The sequence below is a fragment of the Labrus mixtus genome, chromosome 23, assembly GCF_963584025.1.
Source record: "Labrus mixtus chromosome 23, fLabMix1.1, whole genome shotgun sequence".
In the NCBI taxonomy this organism is placed as follows: Eukaryota; Metazoa; Chordata; class Actinopteri; order Labriformes; family Labridae; genus Labrus; species Labrus mixtus.
The window spans coordinates 13920137-13940347 of NC_083634.1; the positions used below are offsets into that span (position 1 = coordinate 13920137).

At 40.5% G+C, this 20211-nt stretch overlaps 1 protein-coding gene across 3 annotated transcripts in view; it reads right to left on the reverse strand.

The window, feature by feature from the left end:
- Positions 1-20211, reverse strand: part of LOC132958292 (pyruvate carboxylase, mitochondrial-like) — a 275195-nt gene that overhangs the window by 23797 nt on the left and 231187 nt on the right. For all 3 annotated transcript variants that reach the window (XM_061031022.1, XM_061031024.1, XM_061031023.1), the window contains exons 17-21: positions 16885-17125; positions 14716-14883; positions 13987-14068; positions 6242-6399; positions 5450-5536 (exon numbers count right to left, since the gene is read on the reverse strand). In XM_061031022.1, the coding sequence (XP_060887005.1) occupies positions 5450-5536; positions 6242-6399; positions 13987-14068; positions 14716-14883; positions 16885-17125 (736 nt within the window). The remainder of the gene's footprint in view (positions 1-5449; positions 5537-6241; positions 6400-13986; positions 14069-14715; positions 14884-16884; positions 17126-20211) is intronic.

The window sequence follows — 20211 nt, forward strand, 5'->3', positions numbered from 1 at the left end:
GAATCAGTTTAAAGGACAAAAGCAACATTCAGGCTTTTGTTTTTTAAATTAGCATGTCTGATTAATAAGATTTAACTATCCAGAGACCTGAACTATCCCGCTCATCGTTCATTTTTTTTTATCATAAATGTACGCATCATCTTTGAAAAGACACATCGAGCGGACTTTGGCTTTCTGTGTAGATTCTCATTCCAGCTCAGCTTTACTAATATGATATGACAGAATTCACACATGAATAACTGGACAGCAGCATTAATACCTTTCTAAATTCTGCAAGCATGCAGAAGCACTCAGCACTGGGATCTTTGCGTGTCTCTCCCACATCACTTAACTCTTGTCTGTAACCTCATGTGGTCCCTCTCGCAGGCTCAGATTAACACTTAACACGTAAGACCTAAAATCCTGGTCCACCTCCAGCTCTCCATGCTGACTGACTCTTCTACTTGCTGCTACTTTTCTCTCTCACCCTACTCGGCTAATGCCTTCTGTCCAGCTTTCTCACTTTCACTAATGTACACCTCTAACCAAAGTGATCCCGATGACTCCACACTACAGGCAGCAGCAATCTGGTACAGTGGAGTGTGTGTGTGTGTGTGTGTGTGTGTGTGTGTGTGTGTGTGTGTGTGTGTGTGAAGGAAGGGGGGTTATTCACATGTGCTTGTATGTCACATGCTTTTCTATTTTGCCACTATTTGTTTGGATACACAACTGTATCCAAACCTGAACTCCCCTAATGGGTAAATGATTATAACATCAGGAACAGTTTGTGTGCTTCAGTGAGTGTGTGTGTGTGTGTGTGTTGAAAAACCACACACACACACACAACACGTACACTCGCTATAATGGTAGCCAACAGAGCCAGGAGCGGAGTGAAGAATGGTACCTGTCAGCAGAGGAGGAGACAGGAGAGAGAAGAGATAACGAGAGACTCGGAGAGAGGGGGACGAGGAGGAGCGGAGAAGCAATAGAAAGATTAGGGATACATGAAGGAAGTGTAATCGAAATGAGGAAAAGTGGGAGGGAGCAGTGGTGGAGATGTGATTATAGCAAAGTGGAGAGGGAGAGACGGCAGCCAGGGTGATGAAGGGAATGACAGGAGGAGTAAGGGAGTGAGAAAGGATGGGCTGGACAAATGAACCGAGGGGAGGAGAGACAGAGGCAAACAGACAAGTGCAATAGACATCTGCAGCCCCACGGGCAATACGAGAAGGGGGGCTCCACCTCAAAGTAAGAGACATGTGTGTGGGTAAGTGGGAGAGTGAAGACGTGCCTGTAATTGCAAGAGAAAAGTGAGAGTGTAAGTTGGCTAAAGGAGAAAGAGAGAGAGAGAGAGAGAGCACACGCACACAAAAACATGCTCGGCTGCTTAGACAGACACGCCCATGTTCACAGAAATCAAGATGCATGAAAGAAAAGGGGAAGAAGAAAAGTTCAAAGCAGAAGAAGAGGAGAAAGACGTCTGCAGTTGGCTCCCATTAAAAAAATACTAGTTTGAAAGTTTTCCAAAATCAAACTAGACAGTTGAACACTCTTCTTATGATAAAACAAATGAAGCTGACACTGATGGGCGGGAGATATTATTTGATTGACTGGTGAACTCATTTGTTTTAGTGTTATATTAGAGCAGCAATCAAACATTTTTCAACAAGTATTGGACTTTTTTTTGCAAAAGAGGATGTAGGATGTAAGTAGGATGAGACGAGCTTAGCTTAGCATAAAGACTGGGTGCAGAGGGGGAAGGCTAGCCTGGCAAAAGGGAACACAATCCACCTACCAGTACCTTTAAGTCAACACCTTAAGTCCGGTTTCTTTACTTCAGTGAAAAACTTGTGTGTGGAAATAGTTCTCAAATTGAACGCTGCTCCCATTTCCTGGTTTTCGGTTGTGATTGTCTGGAGTCTCTGCTGCTTGCTTGGAAACCTCATGGCTTTCAACACATAGAAGTGTGATATTACTCTTCTCATCTCACCAGAGTAACAGATCCCCCAGCTCCAGGAACTTGTGATTGACATTTTCCTTCCTGCTTTCTTGCATTGCATAGACCAAACCATCCCGAAAAGAACGATCTGTACTCATACAATCAGAACGAGCACTACCTGATATGTATTTCCCTTTATTCCCTGCTAAGCTGAACCATTTGTAAAACCTTCATGCTATCCATTTAAATTGTATGACGGTTATTGACTTGAAACCGCAATCCATACAGACATCTACGGTGCATCAGAGAGGTTGACTGTAGCATTTTCAGAGATTACATCATTAAATCAGCGCCTGTAGGCATCTTCACATGTATGTTTTGTCTGATTTTTCTGTTGCTTCAGCAAATACACCCTCTAGCTAAAAACGATTATAGCTTCAGAACCAGAAGACATTACTTTTTTGTATTAGCTCCCTGAAAAGATGACTGTGAGTGTGATTGTTGAATTATTAGGTCTCTTTAAATCATACTATCCAGAGTGAATGTTAAGAAAGCTAGAATAACTTCTGCTGTGATTTATCTGGCCTCATATAAATAATAATTGACTTGAAGAAAAAGCACTGTGTGAGCAGGGGGACGATGAGGGGACAGAACGAGCAGCACCTCATTCCACCTGACTCATCCATTTTAAAAGAGTAAATACAACATTACCTTCATAAAACAATGACATATTTAAGATAAGTTGGTGAATATTTAATCTTTGAAAGCACAGAAAATCTAATTTGCATATGTGAGTTTGAGCCTCTTTAATAAATTTTAAAACTCCTCAGTCCTCACATAATGAAGAAGCTCAGATCATTGTAGCTGCAACAGTCCACTGAGAAGAAAAAAATCATCCTCAGTATATTCATACATTCAAACAGGCTTGACCACACTTATAGTTGTCCACAACCTGTGAATACTAAATGACCTGAGTTTTTGCACTTCCCTTTCAATGTAGTTTTTCTAAATGTACAGAGGTTAAATCCATGCCTTTTAACCCCTCGTGCCTCATCACTCAGCCCTGACTGTTTCAACTTCTTGACTCTAGCAAACAATCACTGTCACTCATCATTTTCCCCTGCTGTTGTTTACACACACGTCTACATGAGAGGCACAGAGGACCATTTTCTCACCTCAAAATGTATCAGCAGAATAATTACATCAACATTAATGGTGACAAAAACTAAGTGTCTATGTGAAACACCTTGATTCTTCTGAAAAGAGGGCCTCACAGTTGTAAATATAACCACTTGAATTTTGGCAGATTTGTTGAATTTGCACTGGATGCTCAACAGGCAGTGCTGTGATTTCACTCTATAATTAACAGAAACAATAACAGTTGTGAATGTTAGACTGTCTATTATCATATTTAGCTGTAACTGCTTATACTACACACACTTTTAGCATTATTACCAACATTGCAGCTCTAAATCTGTCTTAATAATTATGCTCTGTTTGTCTCTGTCCTTCTTCCTGCGTCTCCCTTTATCCCACTTTCCGGCCCCAGCACAGTTTTGGCAGATGGCTTATCAACATGAGTCCGATTCTTCTCGGGGTTTCTGCCTGTGAAAGTTTTCACATGCCGCTGTAACTTTGTTGTTAATTGCTGGTTAATGATGTGTCTCTGTAAATACTACAGTACCTGCACTTTTTGTAGCGCGTCATGAGATAACATTTGTTTTGAGTTGGCGCTTTACAAATTAAAGATTGACTCGGCTTCACATTAGGAAAGAATATTAAACTAAGAAACAGTTTGGCTTATGAACATTTTTACGTCATAAATCTCGCGAGTCACACCGTCTCCTTAGTTTCTTTGATGTCAGCTGGAATTAAGTAGAAGCTAATGAGCCTGTAAGCCTGAGCTTCTCCTTCATTTCTCATCAACTGTTCTGTCAATTCTTTGACGTCTTGTACAAATATCTTGATTTCTTCCCTCATGTGATGAGAAAAATGTGTCAAGAAAAGTAAGAAATCTTCTTAATGTTAAACATTTTGGTCCAATGATGATTAAATGAAGCTTTTTTTTCTTTCCTAAGAGTTATAATTACAGTCGTTTGTCTTATTTTGTGTTTGGTAGGAGCTGGTTTCCCTTGATAAAAAAAACAGTCCTGTAAATATCCCTCATTTTTTTTGTACATTTGGTGTGAAGTGTTGTGGAGATTAATGACCCTGAGAAGCACAATCCTTCAACCCAGCTCTCTGAGCGGCTAAGATATGGCCTTTGTACTGCTGTGTGTGTGTGTATGTTCATGTGTGGGAGAAACACTCATCGTATAGACCCTGGCTTCTCTGCTGACTGTCAGCACGGCGGGTGGTGTGTGGACTTTATATCTATATCTGACTAGCACACTCCCTCTGCCTTATCGACAAGCCAACAGTGTGAGAGACGCTGCCATTGTCAAGCTAACAGGATACAACAGAGGGCATAGCAGGACCTGCAGGCACATTAAGCTAACATTGGCTTGTGCACTGAAGCCCACCGAGTCTTAATTGAATTGATCGAGAGTTTGGGGAGAGGAGAGGAGGGGTGGAATTGATGAGGAAAACAGGGAAGAAAAAGAAATAAGGGTGGGGAACCCGAGAAGGAGGATTGAGTGAGAGCAAAAGAGAGAGAAAAAAAAAAGGAGTAGATAGAGTAATAGGGAATCCATGGGAGCATGGCTGCTACGACAGAGAGAGCAAAATAAGAGAGATGTCTGGGGAATAAATGCTGGGCAAGCAGCAGTGGAATGAGAAGGAGAAAGGTGAGACAAAACAAAAACAGGGCGGCTTGATAGAGAAAGAGAATGCAAAATAGAGGAGAAAATAATTACATGGCGAGCGTGAACACAGTGAAAGAGGGATGAATCTATTACCGAGCTGTGATGGTAAATAATGAAAGGGGAAAACAAAGGAATTAATGAAAGATAATGAAAAAAAGAGAAAGCTGGATGGAGGTGAATTTTTGAGAATGGGAGTGTTGACTGCAGAATTAGTAAAAAGAGCTCCTTTTCTGTGCCTCAGAATAATGTGCCAGAAATCTACCTAAAACTAGTTCAGTGGAGTTTCTACCCATTTACTCAAAGTGGGGGAATACAAGAAACAGAATACAGAGTTATAGAAACTAACCAACAACTTCTTTTTAATTACCAAAGTTAAATGACCAGGCAGGTCTGAGGGTAAAGAAATCCTTGTGCAGTAAAAGTTAAATGTCCTTGGTTGAATAAATGATCTATGGCTAATAAAAGGGCAGGTCTATAAAATGGTGGAGAGAGTACAAAACAAAAAAAACTCCCAGCAGAGGCTGAGGAAGTCAGGGAAGGTCAACCAGACAGTGAAGGCTGGAAGTGAATCCGGACAGCAGGGAACAGTGGATATACCGAGCGTAATCTGGGATCGTTTGGCTCAGTCAAGCACAGAAAGAGAGGCAGATCAGCAGAAACAGGCAGCTATACCCAAACCAGTCAGATAAAGTCGGCGGTAAAACTAACTGAGAAGTCACATGCTCACCTTAATGAGGTCTCCCAGCAGTTTGTTGGCCTCAGTGTAGGCCTTCTTCACCTCCTTGAACTTGTTTCCCAGGCCCATGCTGTGAGCCTGGAATGAGCAACAAGAAACAAGCAACAGCATGGATGAGTCGAGTTGAATTCATCTTTAAGTATTTCTTTTAAGAATAAACAGTGAAGGCATTCTGGCTTATTCTGGGTCAACATGTGATTTAAGGCTATAATTTACATTATGACATCCACAGATTTTAGATTTACTATTTTTAGATTTATTTTTTGATATGAACAGGTCACCATTGTACTCCGGGATGTGCACCAATGTATTTTTTTTTCTCCCAATATTCATTTTTGGGGCTTTTTATGCCTTTATTGGAGAGATAGGACAGTACATAGAAATCAGGGAACTGATTGTAAAATACTGAATACACACACATCAAGAGTAAACATCAAAAGACTGCAGTCACTGATTTCTTTTTTCCATAACTGTTGCATTTGCAGTACTGTAGCTCTAAAGAGAAACACAAATATTTCACAAAGCCTATACACTGCAGGCATGTTCAAAAACTAAATCTGATAAAAACTGATGCACAACTTCCTGAGTCAGTTTAAGAAGGGCTCAGATCCTTTAGAGATGGATTGACTACGAGTCATTTTCAACAAATATAAACGCAGTCTTACACTGATATGATTCTGTTTTAACCTAATCCAGAGATGGCTTTTTTTTTTACCTCTTCAGCTTTCAGATCGATCTGTTACACAGAACACAGTAAACAAAGACCAGAATAATTCAGCGTACCTGGAAGTGAAGGTTGGTGTACTGTCCTCCGGGTATCTCGTTCTCATAGACATCAGCGTTGCCAGATTTCATGGTGGCCGTGCAGTCGAACGGAGCATACAGGCCTCTGGCTACTTCCCAGTATTCACTGTAGTCAAACACCTTCTCCAGAGCAATGCCTGCAACAAACAAACAAAAAAAAAGATCAATATAATAGTCAATCAACTAGCAACATGCAGAGTTTCTGCCTTTTTAAGACAAAGAATAAAAGGACTTTGTGATCATTACAAACCCATTTTGGATTTTTTTTTCAGATTAGGAATATATATGACATGGAATATAGGGAGAAAAAGTTAGGAATTAAAAGCCCACCTTAGGGTGCTCGTTTTCAAAGTAGTCAGCAGGAGAAACCCCAATGTCAGCAGATACATTTACTGCTATATAATCTGCCAGAAGCTCATCTTCTGAAAACTCTTACTAATTATATTAAGTCATTCAAACTTTAGACTTGAAATGGGTTAAACAGCAGAAAGGTTTAGATAAACCCAAACTGTAGTGCAGGTCAATTACTTCCAGACAGTAAGTGTGTTTGTCACTTTGCCCACATGAGTCTTTAGTAAATCTGTGATATTTTGTGATCCTTCAGACATACACAGATTTTTTTGTTTATATTAATGATATTCTGCAGCAGCCAGGTAAGGTGTTTTAAAGCTGATAACTGCAAAAGGAAAAAACATGTGCTAATTCTTGACAGAAAAAGCTCTACATTGATTTTCTGGCTAATGATGACAAACATTTTATGAAGACAAATTTAGCTCCTAAAACAAACAACTCAGTGACAAGCTTGTTTACTTTTTAGTCTTAAAGCGAATCTAAAGAGTGTTTGTGTGCTTCCCCTGTGATCGTGGAGAGGAAGTGAGCTACTGTGAAATTAATGTGAAATTAATGTGCATGTGGATTCTCCTCAAATCCAGCTGCCTGCCAAGCCAGTCAGTAATTAGGTCCATTTCCACGTCTGTTTGAGAGCATCATTTGTGTAGCATTTATTTATGTTTCCATTGTGACATGTCAGCCTTAGCTTAAAGGAATAAATGACGGGGTGGTTCTACATCGCAGCAGACTCTGCACTTTACATACAAGGATTTCAGGAAGTGGACAACAGACGGATCCAGGTTTCTACCAAATGAGATTGACCTGACTCAGTCCAACACAACAAAAAGAGTTCTGACTCTTTATAAATCTGTGGAAACGTTGTAAAACTTTACTGCAGCTGTTGTGGAAATGTCTAAATTCAACATCGAATTTAGCCTTTTACGGCAATCAGAAAAATGCATCGAATTGGCACAAAAAGGGAGTGAGGATGAATTGCTGTCACTGTTTATGGATGAGTTTTTACCTTTATTGTCGGTACATTTTCAAATGAAAGATAACTGGATGCTGGCTCCTGCTTCATATTGAACTAACACATACTGGCCAGTTTAAATCTTTGCTCCAAACTCTTGAAGAAAAGTAGACAAGAAAACTTACTGCAAGTATTCCTAGTATCCTCCATATATTCTTATCTAAATGGACTTCATACTGAAAGGGCATGTGCGAACATGTTTTTCATTTTGGGGCCTTCCTAAGTACAGAGATGCAGGTGTATTATGTGGGAAACAACTTATCACATGCATACTTACCTTGGGTATCATTTTGTAATACGTGTATTTTCTGAAGAACATACTGTATATCTGACATGTAGTTTCTCATCAGTTCTTGAGCTTTAGCTTAGAAAAGATCACACCTTTTTTTATGACTTTCCTCTCATTTATCATCTCCTGACCCCTCAGATTTATCTGCAGACCTTGGACACAACTGGAATATCTCTCTCTCTCTCTCTCTCACTGTGTCAGTACTTCACTGAGCTCAAAGTGTCTGTTGCTACGTATCAATTCGACACATACTGTATAAGAGTTTGTAACAGACTTGGTGGTGGATACTGCTAAGCAAACCATTTTCCAGAGTTATCTATCTTCTTTCTACAGGCCTCCAGTTTCCTGAGGAGAGATCTAAATGGGCAAACATCACACTTAAGAAAGTGCTTTGATTAGAAATGATTGAAGAAAACTAAATCACCATTATTGAGTTGTTTGAACATGATTTCTCTGCTAGTGTGATGACATAACTTCGTTTCTGGGATTCAGAGGTTGATTTAACCCCGCTAGCCTTTAAATGTGGAGAAAAGCTGTACATGTTGGCATTCGGCTGTTTGGTAAACATGCAGGAGGGAAATAGGGCATTGTTTATTCTGGATGGCTGGTTAAACTCTCATATCATCAATCTCTGCACCACTTTTCCATGTGTGTGTATATCACAGACTTGCAGGCACAGAAGCGCATGCACGTACTTCTATCAGTCATTTAGATGGCTTCTTGGCAGTGACAAAGTGCCATCAATATACAACTCATTAGTAGCACAAACTCGGTAACGCAGGAGACAAACACACATGTTTGCGTTTATAAACTTGTACAGGCATCCTAAGCAGCAACACAGATAAACATCGTTCTAGAAAGACAGCCACACACACAGTTTGTGGTTGATGAGACGATGAGAGCAAACCAAGACACACAGATGGAGACAGATGAGACACGAGGAGATTCAAGGAGAACAAGAGAAACTGAACAGAGACAGATGAAGAAAGAGGAGATGAGGAGATGAGGGGGGGGGGGGTTAACCAGACGCTAAATGTGTTAGCTCACCTGCCTCCCTCTCTGGGTGGAGCGGTTGTGAGTGTGTCGAATATATCCATGCTTTGTGTCGTGTGAGTATAATCTCTGGTATGTTTGATGACAGCTAAACCTGAAAATCCCTCTTGAATCAAATTCATACATGATGGATGAGAATAGGCAGTAAATGCTGTGTCAAATAAACACAAGGGCCGCTTGAATATTTATCATTGTTCAACTGCTCCAGTGTGATATGTATGACTTTAAGATGCACATGTTTGCACACTGGCTGCCTGAATTAATAAACCGACAGCTTAAAGACGAATGAGTTAACCAGAGAAGTGCTGCTTTCACCATTTCCTCGGTTTAGAGCGATAATGTGGGAGATGCTGGGGGAGTGGAAGAGAGAAGCGCGAGGACTCTGAGCGGGGACTCTGAGGGAGTGAAATCGACATGTAAAGTGCTGTTAATTGCTTTGTCCCTATGAGAGGGAGGGAAGGAGAGGAGGAGGAGGATATAGAGACAATGTAAAAAAAAAAAAAAAAAAAAAAAAAGAAGCGGGGGTGAAGGGAGAAGCATGAAAGCAGAGAGAGGGAGGGAGATAACGGAGGCAGAGAACACTGCACAGCACTGATTACCGCTCTGTAACTCAGATGGGGGAGACAGAGGACAGCAGGAACTAAAGTGAGGTGAGGGAAAGTATTGAAAAATGATTACAAAAGAGTGAAATAGGTAATGGAGATGGAAGCAGGGGGATCATAAAGAAAGCAAGAAATTAAAAGAAATAAAGAGAGCATGTAACAGAATTGGGAAGTGAGAGGGGTTTGTCGGCATGTGTATGCATAATGCATGCAGCAGGGTCACATCAGGATACTTTAGAAGTATGCTCGTCTGTGTGTGTGCGGTCGGGGGAACATCCTAATCACTGTCTCAAGTGTAGAACATTTAAATTCCACGTATAAAATGACACTCTCACGGTTGAGTAACGACCTTGTCTTCCTTCCTTTTTTGCCTGGATACTGTGAGCTCACTTATGGACACTGTGTCACTGAACTGGATTGTGTCTAAATGAGTCTCTCACCCTGTGATGCTGTGGTGTGTCATGCTTTCTGCACAGTTCAGAGCGGTTTCTGCCGGCTCCAGAGAATGGATGTGAACCTGTTGCACGCTGCTGCGGGTTCAATTTTTAGGTGGAGAGAAGAGGAGTTTGGGATGTTTTTCCTTCTGAAGCACAATCACACATCATACTTGGAACACAGCATGTCTTAATGGCTCTGTTGCTGTGTTGTTTTATGGGTTATTAAAGTATTTGCTTCCTCCTCTCAGACACTTTTCTCCCTGTGTGATTATTAACGGTTTCCGCAGCAAAGATGAGCCTAGAAAAGAAACCCATTCAGACTGAAGGGTGCCCTGAGGGACGAACAGCAGCAAGAGCTCATGTTTATTGTCACACTGCGCTTTATAACACCACTGTATCTGCACTGCAAATATTAATGTGACATCATGGCGTCTGTTTGGCCACTTGCGCAGTGAACGTAGATACCAATAAATGATAAAGAATAGGAAACTGGCCTAAAAAAAGCAAGGAGCATAACCTCTGTTACTCGTCATTGGTGAGGTAGAGGTGTACTCCAGGGTGTGTCCGGACATTTAGGGCATCACTGTTTGGTGATGTTATTAGTGTTACAGGAGAGAGTGAAGTGAAATTAGGATTTTTTTGAGGTTGGTTTGTATGAAATATTTATCAATAGATCATTCAAGATGCAAAGTAGAAGGTGAAAGCAAAACACCTGGCTCGAGTACTAACACAAAAGATACACAGTGCAACTCTTTGGATATTTATTTAATCAATCTGAATGAAGCTTATGTTAGCCTTTTTCTTTGACACTGTGCTTTTTCAACCTAAGCACACTGCATGCCTGAATTACCCTACAGATCAGCTGTTTGGGTCGGCCTTTGTGGTAAAAAAATAAATAAACAGAAGCTAAACCAACGTTTGGTTTATTTTGGAAATGTTAGGACCATTTGATCAAGCAGCATCAAATTATCAGAGGAAGAACTTTACAGATTGAGATGAGCCAGAGGAGGATGGTGAACTTCTTTTTTTTTTTTTTGGTGAGTCATTTCATCTCTTCACTTCCATGTTTACTGAAAGTTGGTTACAGCTTTGTTTTTCAGTAAGTGCTCAGTAAATGTTTGATGTCCTTTTCAGACAATGACTCATGACTCTTAGTGGTGCTTTTAGGGTGTTGTTTATATTGAGTGCAGATAGCCAGACTGTGTCTAACAGCTGGATTAGTGGTTGGTAAGGTAACTGTATCTTATGAACTTTAAGATATGAGCAACACATTCAGTAAATAGAGTACACAGGTAGTTTTAGTTTTAAATGTGTCGTGCATTAATGTTGCTGAACTATAACAATAATTCAAATATTATTAGACTGAACTTTTGAATTCACACAGTGCAACTTTATGACTGTTATTCTTCATGTATTTGACAAATACAGCTGAGTTGGTTTAATCCTGGCCTTCATTTTAACATGAGTCATATTTTTCTAATCCACCTTGTCAAATCTGCTGAGGGCAGATTGGTTCATGTTTATGGTCATATGCTACAAACTGCAGCTGTTTAATGTGTTTGGAAACCTTCTTTTGACCTAACGCGTAATAACCGATGTCATGTTGATTGCTTAGGGCAATAGAACTTTTTGGGGTTACTGAAAACAGATCACCAAAAGATATCCTTGGTATGTTGAACAGGCTTCAGAGTACAGGCATCAGGACACTAAGTTTAAAGATTTTGCAAAAACCCAAGCATGCATTGTCTCAGGTTTATGTGAAGTGATGTTTGTTTTTTCAGTGTTAATGATATATTTTATATATATATATTTTGCAGGGCATGTGAAGGGATATGTATCATACTGCTAAGAAGGTAAGGACATTTTCAAAATATGCTAAAGTTGATAGATTTTTTAAATTAGGTCTTGTAGGTGCTGTAGAAGAGAAAAGTGTATTTTAGGTCTGATTCAGTGGTTGGTTCAGAAGAGTTTTTTATATTGATTTTATACCTTGCAGTGGAGAGCGATGGTCACAGGGAGCTATGGAAACACTCTCTGACTCAAGAAAGCCCCGTACAAATTCATACAGGTTTACAGAAACAAAGGCCAATCAGAAGGACAATAGATCAATCAGAGGCATTGTCTTTCTCTGAGGGGGGGTGTGAGGGAGACCGAAGTCACGAGAAGGTTCAAATTAGTTTTCAAGTTTTTATAGCCATCTGTAATAGGCATGTAAATAACACGATTGATTTCAGCAACGCATGAAAGGTGGGCTAATTGAGATAGCATCAGAACCTTGATTAACACATAACAAAAGGGAGAACACAAGGGTGGGATATAGAGCCTGTTGTGCTCTCAAACCACAAGGTAACCAGAACTCACAGTTTAGGTTGTACAGTTGAATACAAAAACAATTAAACAATAGCTATTGACACATTAAAAAAAAAAAGAATTAAAGCCTGTTTCCATGGCGCCCAAAAGACATTTTACTACTCCAAAGCAGGACATTACACACTTCTTAATAGTAGTAGTCTCAATGGTATCAAGGCTCATATTTTCTTCATGAGAAAACAATCAATCAGTGGTAGGGATTAATGAGTGTTATTTTATATGCTGACACACCATGGTTATCAAAAACAGAGTTTATAAGGGACATTTTTGTACCTACATCAAAGCAGAAAACTAGCGCACATGGAATTGTCCATTAAAAAATATAATGGCATTTAGCCACTATACTGCAACAAGCAGCTTTGAATGTTAATGTTATCCGGCACTAAAGCAGTAGATGCTACATTAGCTGTGTACTGTGAATATAGTGTAAACAAAATTAGCAGGCCGTTTGTGGGTTCTGAATTATGGAAATGAGCTATCACATCTAGTTAGTCGAGGTGAAACGGTTTTCCCAGCAGCATTTCTCTACATAACTAAGCAGCAAGCGTTACATCAGTTTTCATTCCTTTAGCCTGTCTCTTACACTTTCAGTTTTTAAGCAGCAGTTTTCAGGCGCTTTATTTTTCACTCGGGGAGGCAGAGGGTCACTGGGCCGGTCAGTTAGATTTCTCATGGCAGATTAAAATTACATTTATCTAAACCTAAAGGACAACAGCAAATCCAAAGAGAAGGAACATAACATAAATTCATCGCTCCACTTATTGTGCTGACCTCCTGAGAAGATAAAATCCCTGAAACTGGAGGAAGGTGGGTTGGGATAGCAAAAAGTAACAAGCAGACATGTCAAAGAGGTCTTGAGAGAATCATCGAAAACCCGTAATGCTCATGCCCTGGCTCCTGAGATGCAAAGTTCAGAGAGCGTGGATAGGAGGATTTGATGGTTCATTTTGTTAAAAGGCAGCTGGCCGGTCTAGCAGCAACAGAACTGACCAGCAGCTCTGGCCAAATGTAGCGATTCTGTTACAGACAGAAGTGCCGTATCGGTCATGGCTGCTTATAGTCAGACAGATTTGGTTTGAACAGATTGGTTTTAGACAGGAATTCAGAGACTTGATTAAAGACTGTTCACTCAAGCATTGTTGACAACAAGGGTGAAAGTGAAACCGGTCCTTATTTGTCAACCTGGGCTGGGTTGAGGGTTGGCCTTCCTCTCATAATTGGCGTTCTACGTTATCACTGAGCAGCATGTGTCGGCCTTTCTGACGTACAGCCGTAATTAGTGATGCGCTCTGTCGTTTATTGATCTGTTCATTGATTTTTTTCACCTCATGAGAATCAGGAGACTCAGCACGACACATAGTAATAATCTCTGACCAAGACTGATAATCGAATAGATATCCTGTCTCATTTACCGCTTTAAGTGGATCGTAAAAGGTATTTTGGTTTCACCTATTCTTTCCAACCCGTTCTCCTGATTTTTTCCACTTAGAAATAACGCAGTAATGATAAGGTATGTTTCAATGCACCTTTTAACCATAACATTGTAAAAGAAAACAAAAAAAAACCAAACTGTCTGTTCTCTGGTTCCATTGACTGACTCTGATGTGACTCACCCGTGTCAAGCTTGGTCCCTTTGGCGCAGGCGACCATGGCTCCCATGCTCGGCTGTGATGTCATCCCGGCCATGGAGTCAACCTACCGAGTGAAAAGTTATGAATAGTGTTTGATAAAAAGTATTTTTTAAAGCCTCATTTCAAGAGCGCGTGGTGAGATTTCATCTACATGGAGAATGGATGCACGGTTTACTAGGGTGCAAATCTGTGTGCACATATGTTCAAAATGTGAGTGTTTGGGCAATGCAAACACGTTTTTGGAGTGCTTTTCTGGTGGACAGTTTGTTGTTTCTAAACTAAACCCTACAGGAACCTGAACTGATTAGCTGATCCAGTCCAAACTGCAAACTTGCGGCCAAATGTTTCAATGAAATGGCCCATGCTGACAGCACGCATCAGTGCACACAGTCAGAAAAACATTCCTGATGTTTCACTGAGATTTCAAAATGCTGCAGCAACAAGGGCAAAATAATGTGTTAGGAATATTTGTGGGATGACCGAGGCATCCAATATGGTATATAATATGAATAGTAAACATGACAAGCTTCAATCCTGACAAATAGAAGAAAATATTTCACCCTTGAATGACAATTAAAAAAATGATTTAAATAGCATCTTGACTTTCCAACTAATGTTTTAATGCAATAATTGGACCCTTAAAGAAATCAAAAGCAAACTGGTCCCTGGACATTGTGAGAAATCTTCAGAATGAAATTGATCAACACTCACAGCCACATCCACTACGTCAGCTCCAGCCTCTGCACAGGCCAGCATGGCGGCCACACCGGCTCCTGCAGTGTCATGCGTGTGCACGTGGATGGGCACGTCTGGGAAACGGTCTCTCAGAGCGCCGATCAGAAGCTTGCTGGCCTCTGGTTTCAGAAGGCCGGCCATATCCTGATAAGAAAAGGGATTCAGGAAGAGGGGTTGAGGGGGTGAATGAATATTTGCTTTCATTGAGCTTAAAAATCTAAATGTGAAAAATACACAACAAGGTATATTCTCTTTTACGGTATTTAAACTTTTCTAAAGCTCTCTGGTCCAGGATCTTTGGTAAGTCTGTTAAACACAGATCTAAACCTGTATCTCTATGCCCTAATCCTGTGTTTTCTGTAACATATGAGAATTTGGAAATAGAGTCCTGGAACAAGTTAAACATGATTGATTAGAACAACCTGTGTTCATTCTCATTAGTAGGACTGTGAATGCAGAACTGGCCTGAGGCTCTTCATAAACGCTGAACAGAACACTATGTGATGATCATTTGGTCCAATCGGATGAGTTAAAAACAGCCAGAACAACATGTTCACAACAAACACCAAAACTTCTTTCAGCCATTAGAGCCAGGATAGAACTACTGAAATTCTCCATAAATAAATGTGTCTTAAAATCTAAAGTAGTTAACTAAAGTTAGAACTGCAACATGTTAAATTGAAGCCACTCAGCACATTTAGAAAATAATCTTTATTTTTTAGAAAAGGTGTCAAACGGACACTTCTTCTGAGGATGAATACAGTTCCTAAAGCTTAATTGATATTAACAGAAATTCACAGATGGAGCTTAGATGTTTAGTTAAGCTCCCTTTGGTGATCACTGCACGGCAGGAAGTTAACACGCACGCTGCTCATTTCCTCTTTTAAAAGTTAACCTCATTAGCTGAGCAAGCCTTTTATGAGATAGTCACTGCTGTGTGTGATGATTTGCACTGGGGTGGAGCGGGAGTTTATCATTTCACGTTTGAAAATATTCTGTCATGCTTGAATAAAGAAATTAATTTCATGTGAGTGTTATCAGGCCATTCCATTTAGATAAGCGGCTCAAGTATACAAGTTGTGTTGATGGGAGCAAGTGGGGAAAAAAAAAAAAACTTCTGCTCTGTTCAACAGTTCACGTGTCGAGTTCTTTTATATTTCAATAAATGCTAATCGAAAGGCGTGTTTGTTCTCAGTGTCAACAAATTAATTATATATTTTTTACTGCATGTCAGTTTACATGATGGCATTTTAATGTCAGATAATGGTAAGAGAAGTGGTTGTGTTTAGTATGGGCAGTAATGCTTATTTAAAACAGCCTGCCCACGTGTTCAAATGATGCCAACACCTTCATAATTTATATTTTCACATTTCAAAGTTTGAGGGTTGGACTACAGGAGTTTAACGACCAAGATAATTCAAAAATCAAATTGCATCAAACACAAAGAAACTTGAAATCTTACGTTATTCTCAAACATAAATACAGTGCAAAGTTTACATGTAGCAGAACCATGCTAGTTTACTTTTTCTTTATCTCCTTCTCTCTCATAGATTCAAAAGATTTACTTTTATTGTTCAAATATTCCATCCTTATTAATGAAAAAAGTTTGATATTGACGGTATGACTCTGTTGAGTTTGACTTTCATGAGGTCTAGAAGTGGATGTTAAAACTTCTTCATGTTACCAGAAGAAGCAGAAACCTCCGATATTGTAGGGAGGGGCAAAGACAGGTCCAAAACTCCCGTAGTCTGAGCCAGGCCACACCTGCCAAATGGTACTTATCGTAGATCAAATGAACACAAGATGAATCAGATCTGAACGGTCGCCAGCCAAGTAATACAGCCATAATGATTAGCTGTAGTTAGTGCAGGCCCTTGTTATGTTGACACGCATGCAAACAAGTGGATATGTGTGGAATAAAGTGTGTAAACACGCCAGGGTGAATAAGTTCTCGCAAAGATTCTTTCCAACTGGCTTTATGTTCTTCTGATGGCAGATGGGTGGGGATTTGCACACAGAAGCAAACAAAGCGTGCCAGAATTTTCAGATTATCACGGTGAAGGAAAAAAAAAAAAAAGTTATATTTTTCTGGAACTCTCAGCAGTAAACACTTAAAAACACTCAGTCTTATTCATATTTCATCACCTTGATACAAAGAATGTGCGTCCCGGCTTTGACGAGCTCATCTGCCAGTTTCAGATAGTAGTCCAGCGAGTACTTCTGCCTCATCGGGTCGGAGACGTCGCCTGTGTACGAGATGGCTGCCTCCACCACACCGCCTGCAGCCCCAGCAGCCTCCATGCCTAGCAGCATGTTTGGCACGTAGTTCAGAGAATCGAACACACGGAAAATGTCCATGCCATTCTCCTTTGCCACCTCACAGAACCTGGGGGAGGGAGATGTTGTTAGCCAGCGGCATGTACCCTCCTCTGCATGCATTTTTTTAATCCACATTCAAATCAGAGACAGAAATAGGTTAGAGGCTGTCATGGCTTAAACTGCAGCACTGAGCACTGCAGGATGATCACTCAGACAAATATAATGAGTTTGTCTTCATGCACAGTGTATCCTGGATAATAGAGCACATCCAGGTTGGGATAAGCTGTTTATATTCATCTCCCTATCTCCAGTCATAAAGATCATCGTACCTGCGCAAATACAATATCCTCACTTTTGCCATGAAAAGTGAGCTTACACAGCCTGCAGGAGCCCACAATAACTGCGGAGAAATGTATACCCGCCTCATTATCCAAGCTGCTAGTGGTAAATCCCTCCTATTATTGCCTTGGCCTCCGTATCTTAATCAGGTTTTTCAGAACTGGGGTGAGCGCTTACAGTGGCTGCGTTGCTGTGAGTGTGATATTTACACACACTGAGAGCTTTTGTTTGAGCAAATAAACAGACACACTTAATGTTTGTGCCGCGAGAGGATTATTGGTCCAACGTCTGTGCGTCCACTATTTATTTAGCTCCTCGACGCTTACAAGGGCCAAACAGCTAGATGTTGTTTGGCAGCAAATCAAAAAACAAAGCTGTTGTGTACATTTGTGAGAGGACAAGAATCGTTTTCCTGTTAGGAAAAGCCCAGCCCTTACAAGGCGTCAAGGTGTAGTTATTTTATTATTTCTATCTACAAGGCTTCATAAACATATGTTACATTACGATACGAGAAAATGTATTGTCCCCTTGGGGACATTTGTCTTGGGTAGAGTACTGCACACATTTATCTTGGGCATGTGACCTGCACTTTGAATGAGGTGAATTAGAATTGAACAGATTCGTTAATGAAGACGCTCAGGCCAATTTGGCTTCAAGAGAGCGGAAGGGCGGAAGAGTGACAGAGGGTGGGTGGGAGAGAGTCTAGGAGCGATGGGATTGGGAGACCCTGGAAAACAGATCAAAGCCATTAATCAGAGTTGTGTACTATGGCGCTCCCCCTGTGGGACTCTAAGAGTGAGAGGGAGGAGAAGGAGATGATGAGCACACGGGATGGAAAGAGGGGAGTTAAGAAGAGGGGAGAAGTGTGTAATGCAGAGAGATGAATGGAGGTATAAAAAGTGGAGTCATAACGTTGCGGATAAATAATGGCTGTATGATAGGAGAGGGGGGGGGGTGCAGAGAAAAAGGGAGGATAGGGGAGGTCTGCGTGTTAGAGGGAGGAGGGGACAGCTGCATAAGTCATAAAGCCACTTCTAATTTATCCAGGGTGAGGGGAATTACACTTTGCATGCGTGTGTCCTTGTCGGTGTTTGTGTGTAAATCAGCATGCAGGTGTGTGTGTGTGTGTGTGTGTGTGTGTGTGTGTGTGTACATGAGTCATGCACATCATTGAGGTAGCTCGTGAAGCCATTTAGAAAAGTATTTGAGGCGTGTATATGCATGTGTGTAGGCACAGGATGTTATGGCCTTAAATGCATTATTGGTTATTTCTGTATCCATGCTGTGTCAATTGCGTGCAAGTCGCTGAACACGGTGGAAGGCAACATGCAAACATCATCCAAAGTGACCTGATTCAATGTTCGTGTCTGTTCTGTGGTTTGTATGCAGCTACAGTACAGTGTACCATTTAGGTATGTAAAGAGAGGAAGCAGCGTATCTGAACACTTTACTCTACATGTGGGAGAAATTACACTATGTATGTGAAATGTGTCATTTTATTCATATGTAGGGGGGGGGAAAAAGTCAGTGAAATGGTCAGTACATTTAAAATACAAAGAGAGAGTATTGCATGAAAAGACGGTTCATGTTGCAGAAAGAGATGGTAAGGAGAAAAAAAGGTAAAAAATAACATTAATAGGTCATTAATAGGTGTGAGAAGGTGCAATATGAAAGAGCTAATGTACGGTGAGCAGGTTGTTGTAGAGGAATGGAATTATCTCACCCTGAGGAACTCCTCGGCTATATAAACCGGCTCACTTTGCATTAGCCCAGGTATTACACGGCCATTCTTAAGAAAGCAACACTTTCACACGAAACAATGATTTTTTGTTGTGGAGATTTCTCTGTAACAGCGTACAGTTTTGCATCTTAACCTCTTTTCATTTCCTTTTCCCCCCCCACGGTGAGAAAACCCAGACTTCTTCCTGTGGACTGAAACTATAATCGCTCTAATCTGTGGTTAGAGCCGCATCCCAGGAAATCGCTTTTCATACCAAATGTTTTTTTTTTTTGTTCGGTGTGCCATTGAAGGATATCAGACTGCTGCTGTGATAATTGTCCAATCAGAATCATGTATTAAAGTCAGCAGTGTTACAATGTACTGTAGATGAATTATGCTTAACGTATCTTTACTGAGAAATACTGTTAACACAAAGTTCATCAAGTCAATAATGAATGATCTCAAAGCATTCAGAAGTTGTTTCAAATCAGAGAAAGCCAATGAGATAAGTACAAAAGTGAAAGTTCAGATAAAACCATTATATTAACTGGGGGGTTAGAAGGATAGTTCAGTTCTGCTCCTCATGCTGTTCTGCCCAGATGGGCTTTGAAAACACTAAACAACAACACCATCAGCCTCCGTGATCACTCACACATCACGATCTGCACAAATACAACCACTACAGAAAAACTAAACTATTTCACAGATCAAAGAAAAGAAACGCGCAGTAAATGCTATCAGAGCAGCCATGTTTGTCATGAATGACGCCCAAAACAGAAATCTGACATTTAACTACAGACAGTTATACTGAGGAACAAATAAAAGATGAACCCTAATCATGCTAACAACTACTTTAATGATAACTCTAAAATGTACAATTACAAAAAGAACATTTGGAAATAGAGTAGTATGGCAAATAAACAACGCTCGTCTGCCACCAAAAGTGATGTCCCGTGGCTTCAGCTTGCTGCTGTTTGGCCCTTTTTTGTTTGGAGTAATTACCCTCATCTGGTCTCACTGAGTTGTGCATGTTGTTACTCACAGATGGCAGTCATTTTCTCTTCCGTTTTAAATTCAACTCATGCTATAGCCCT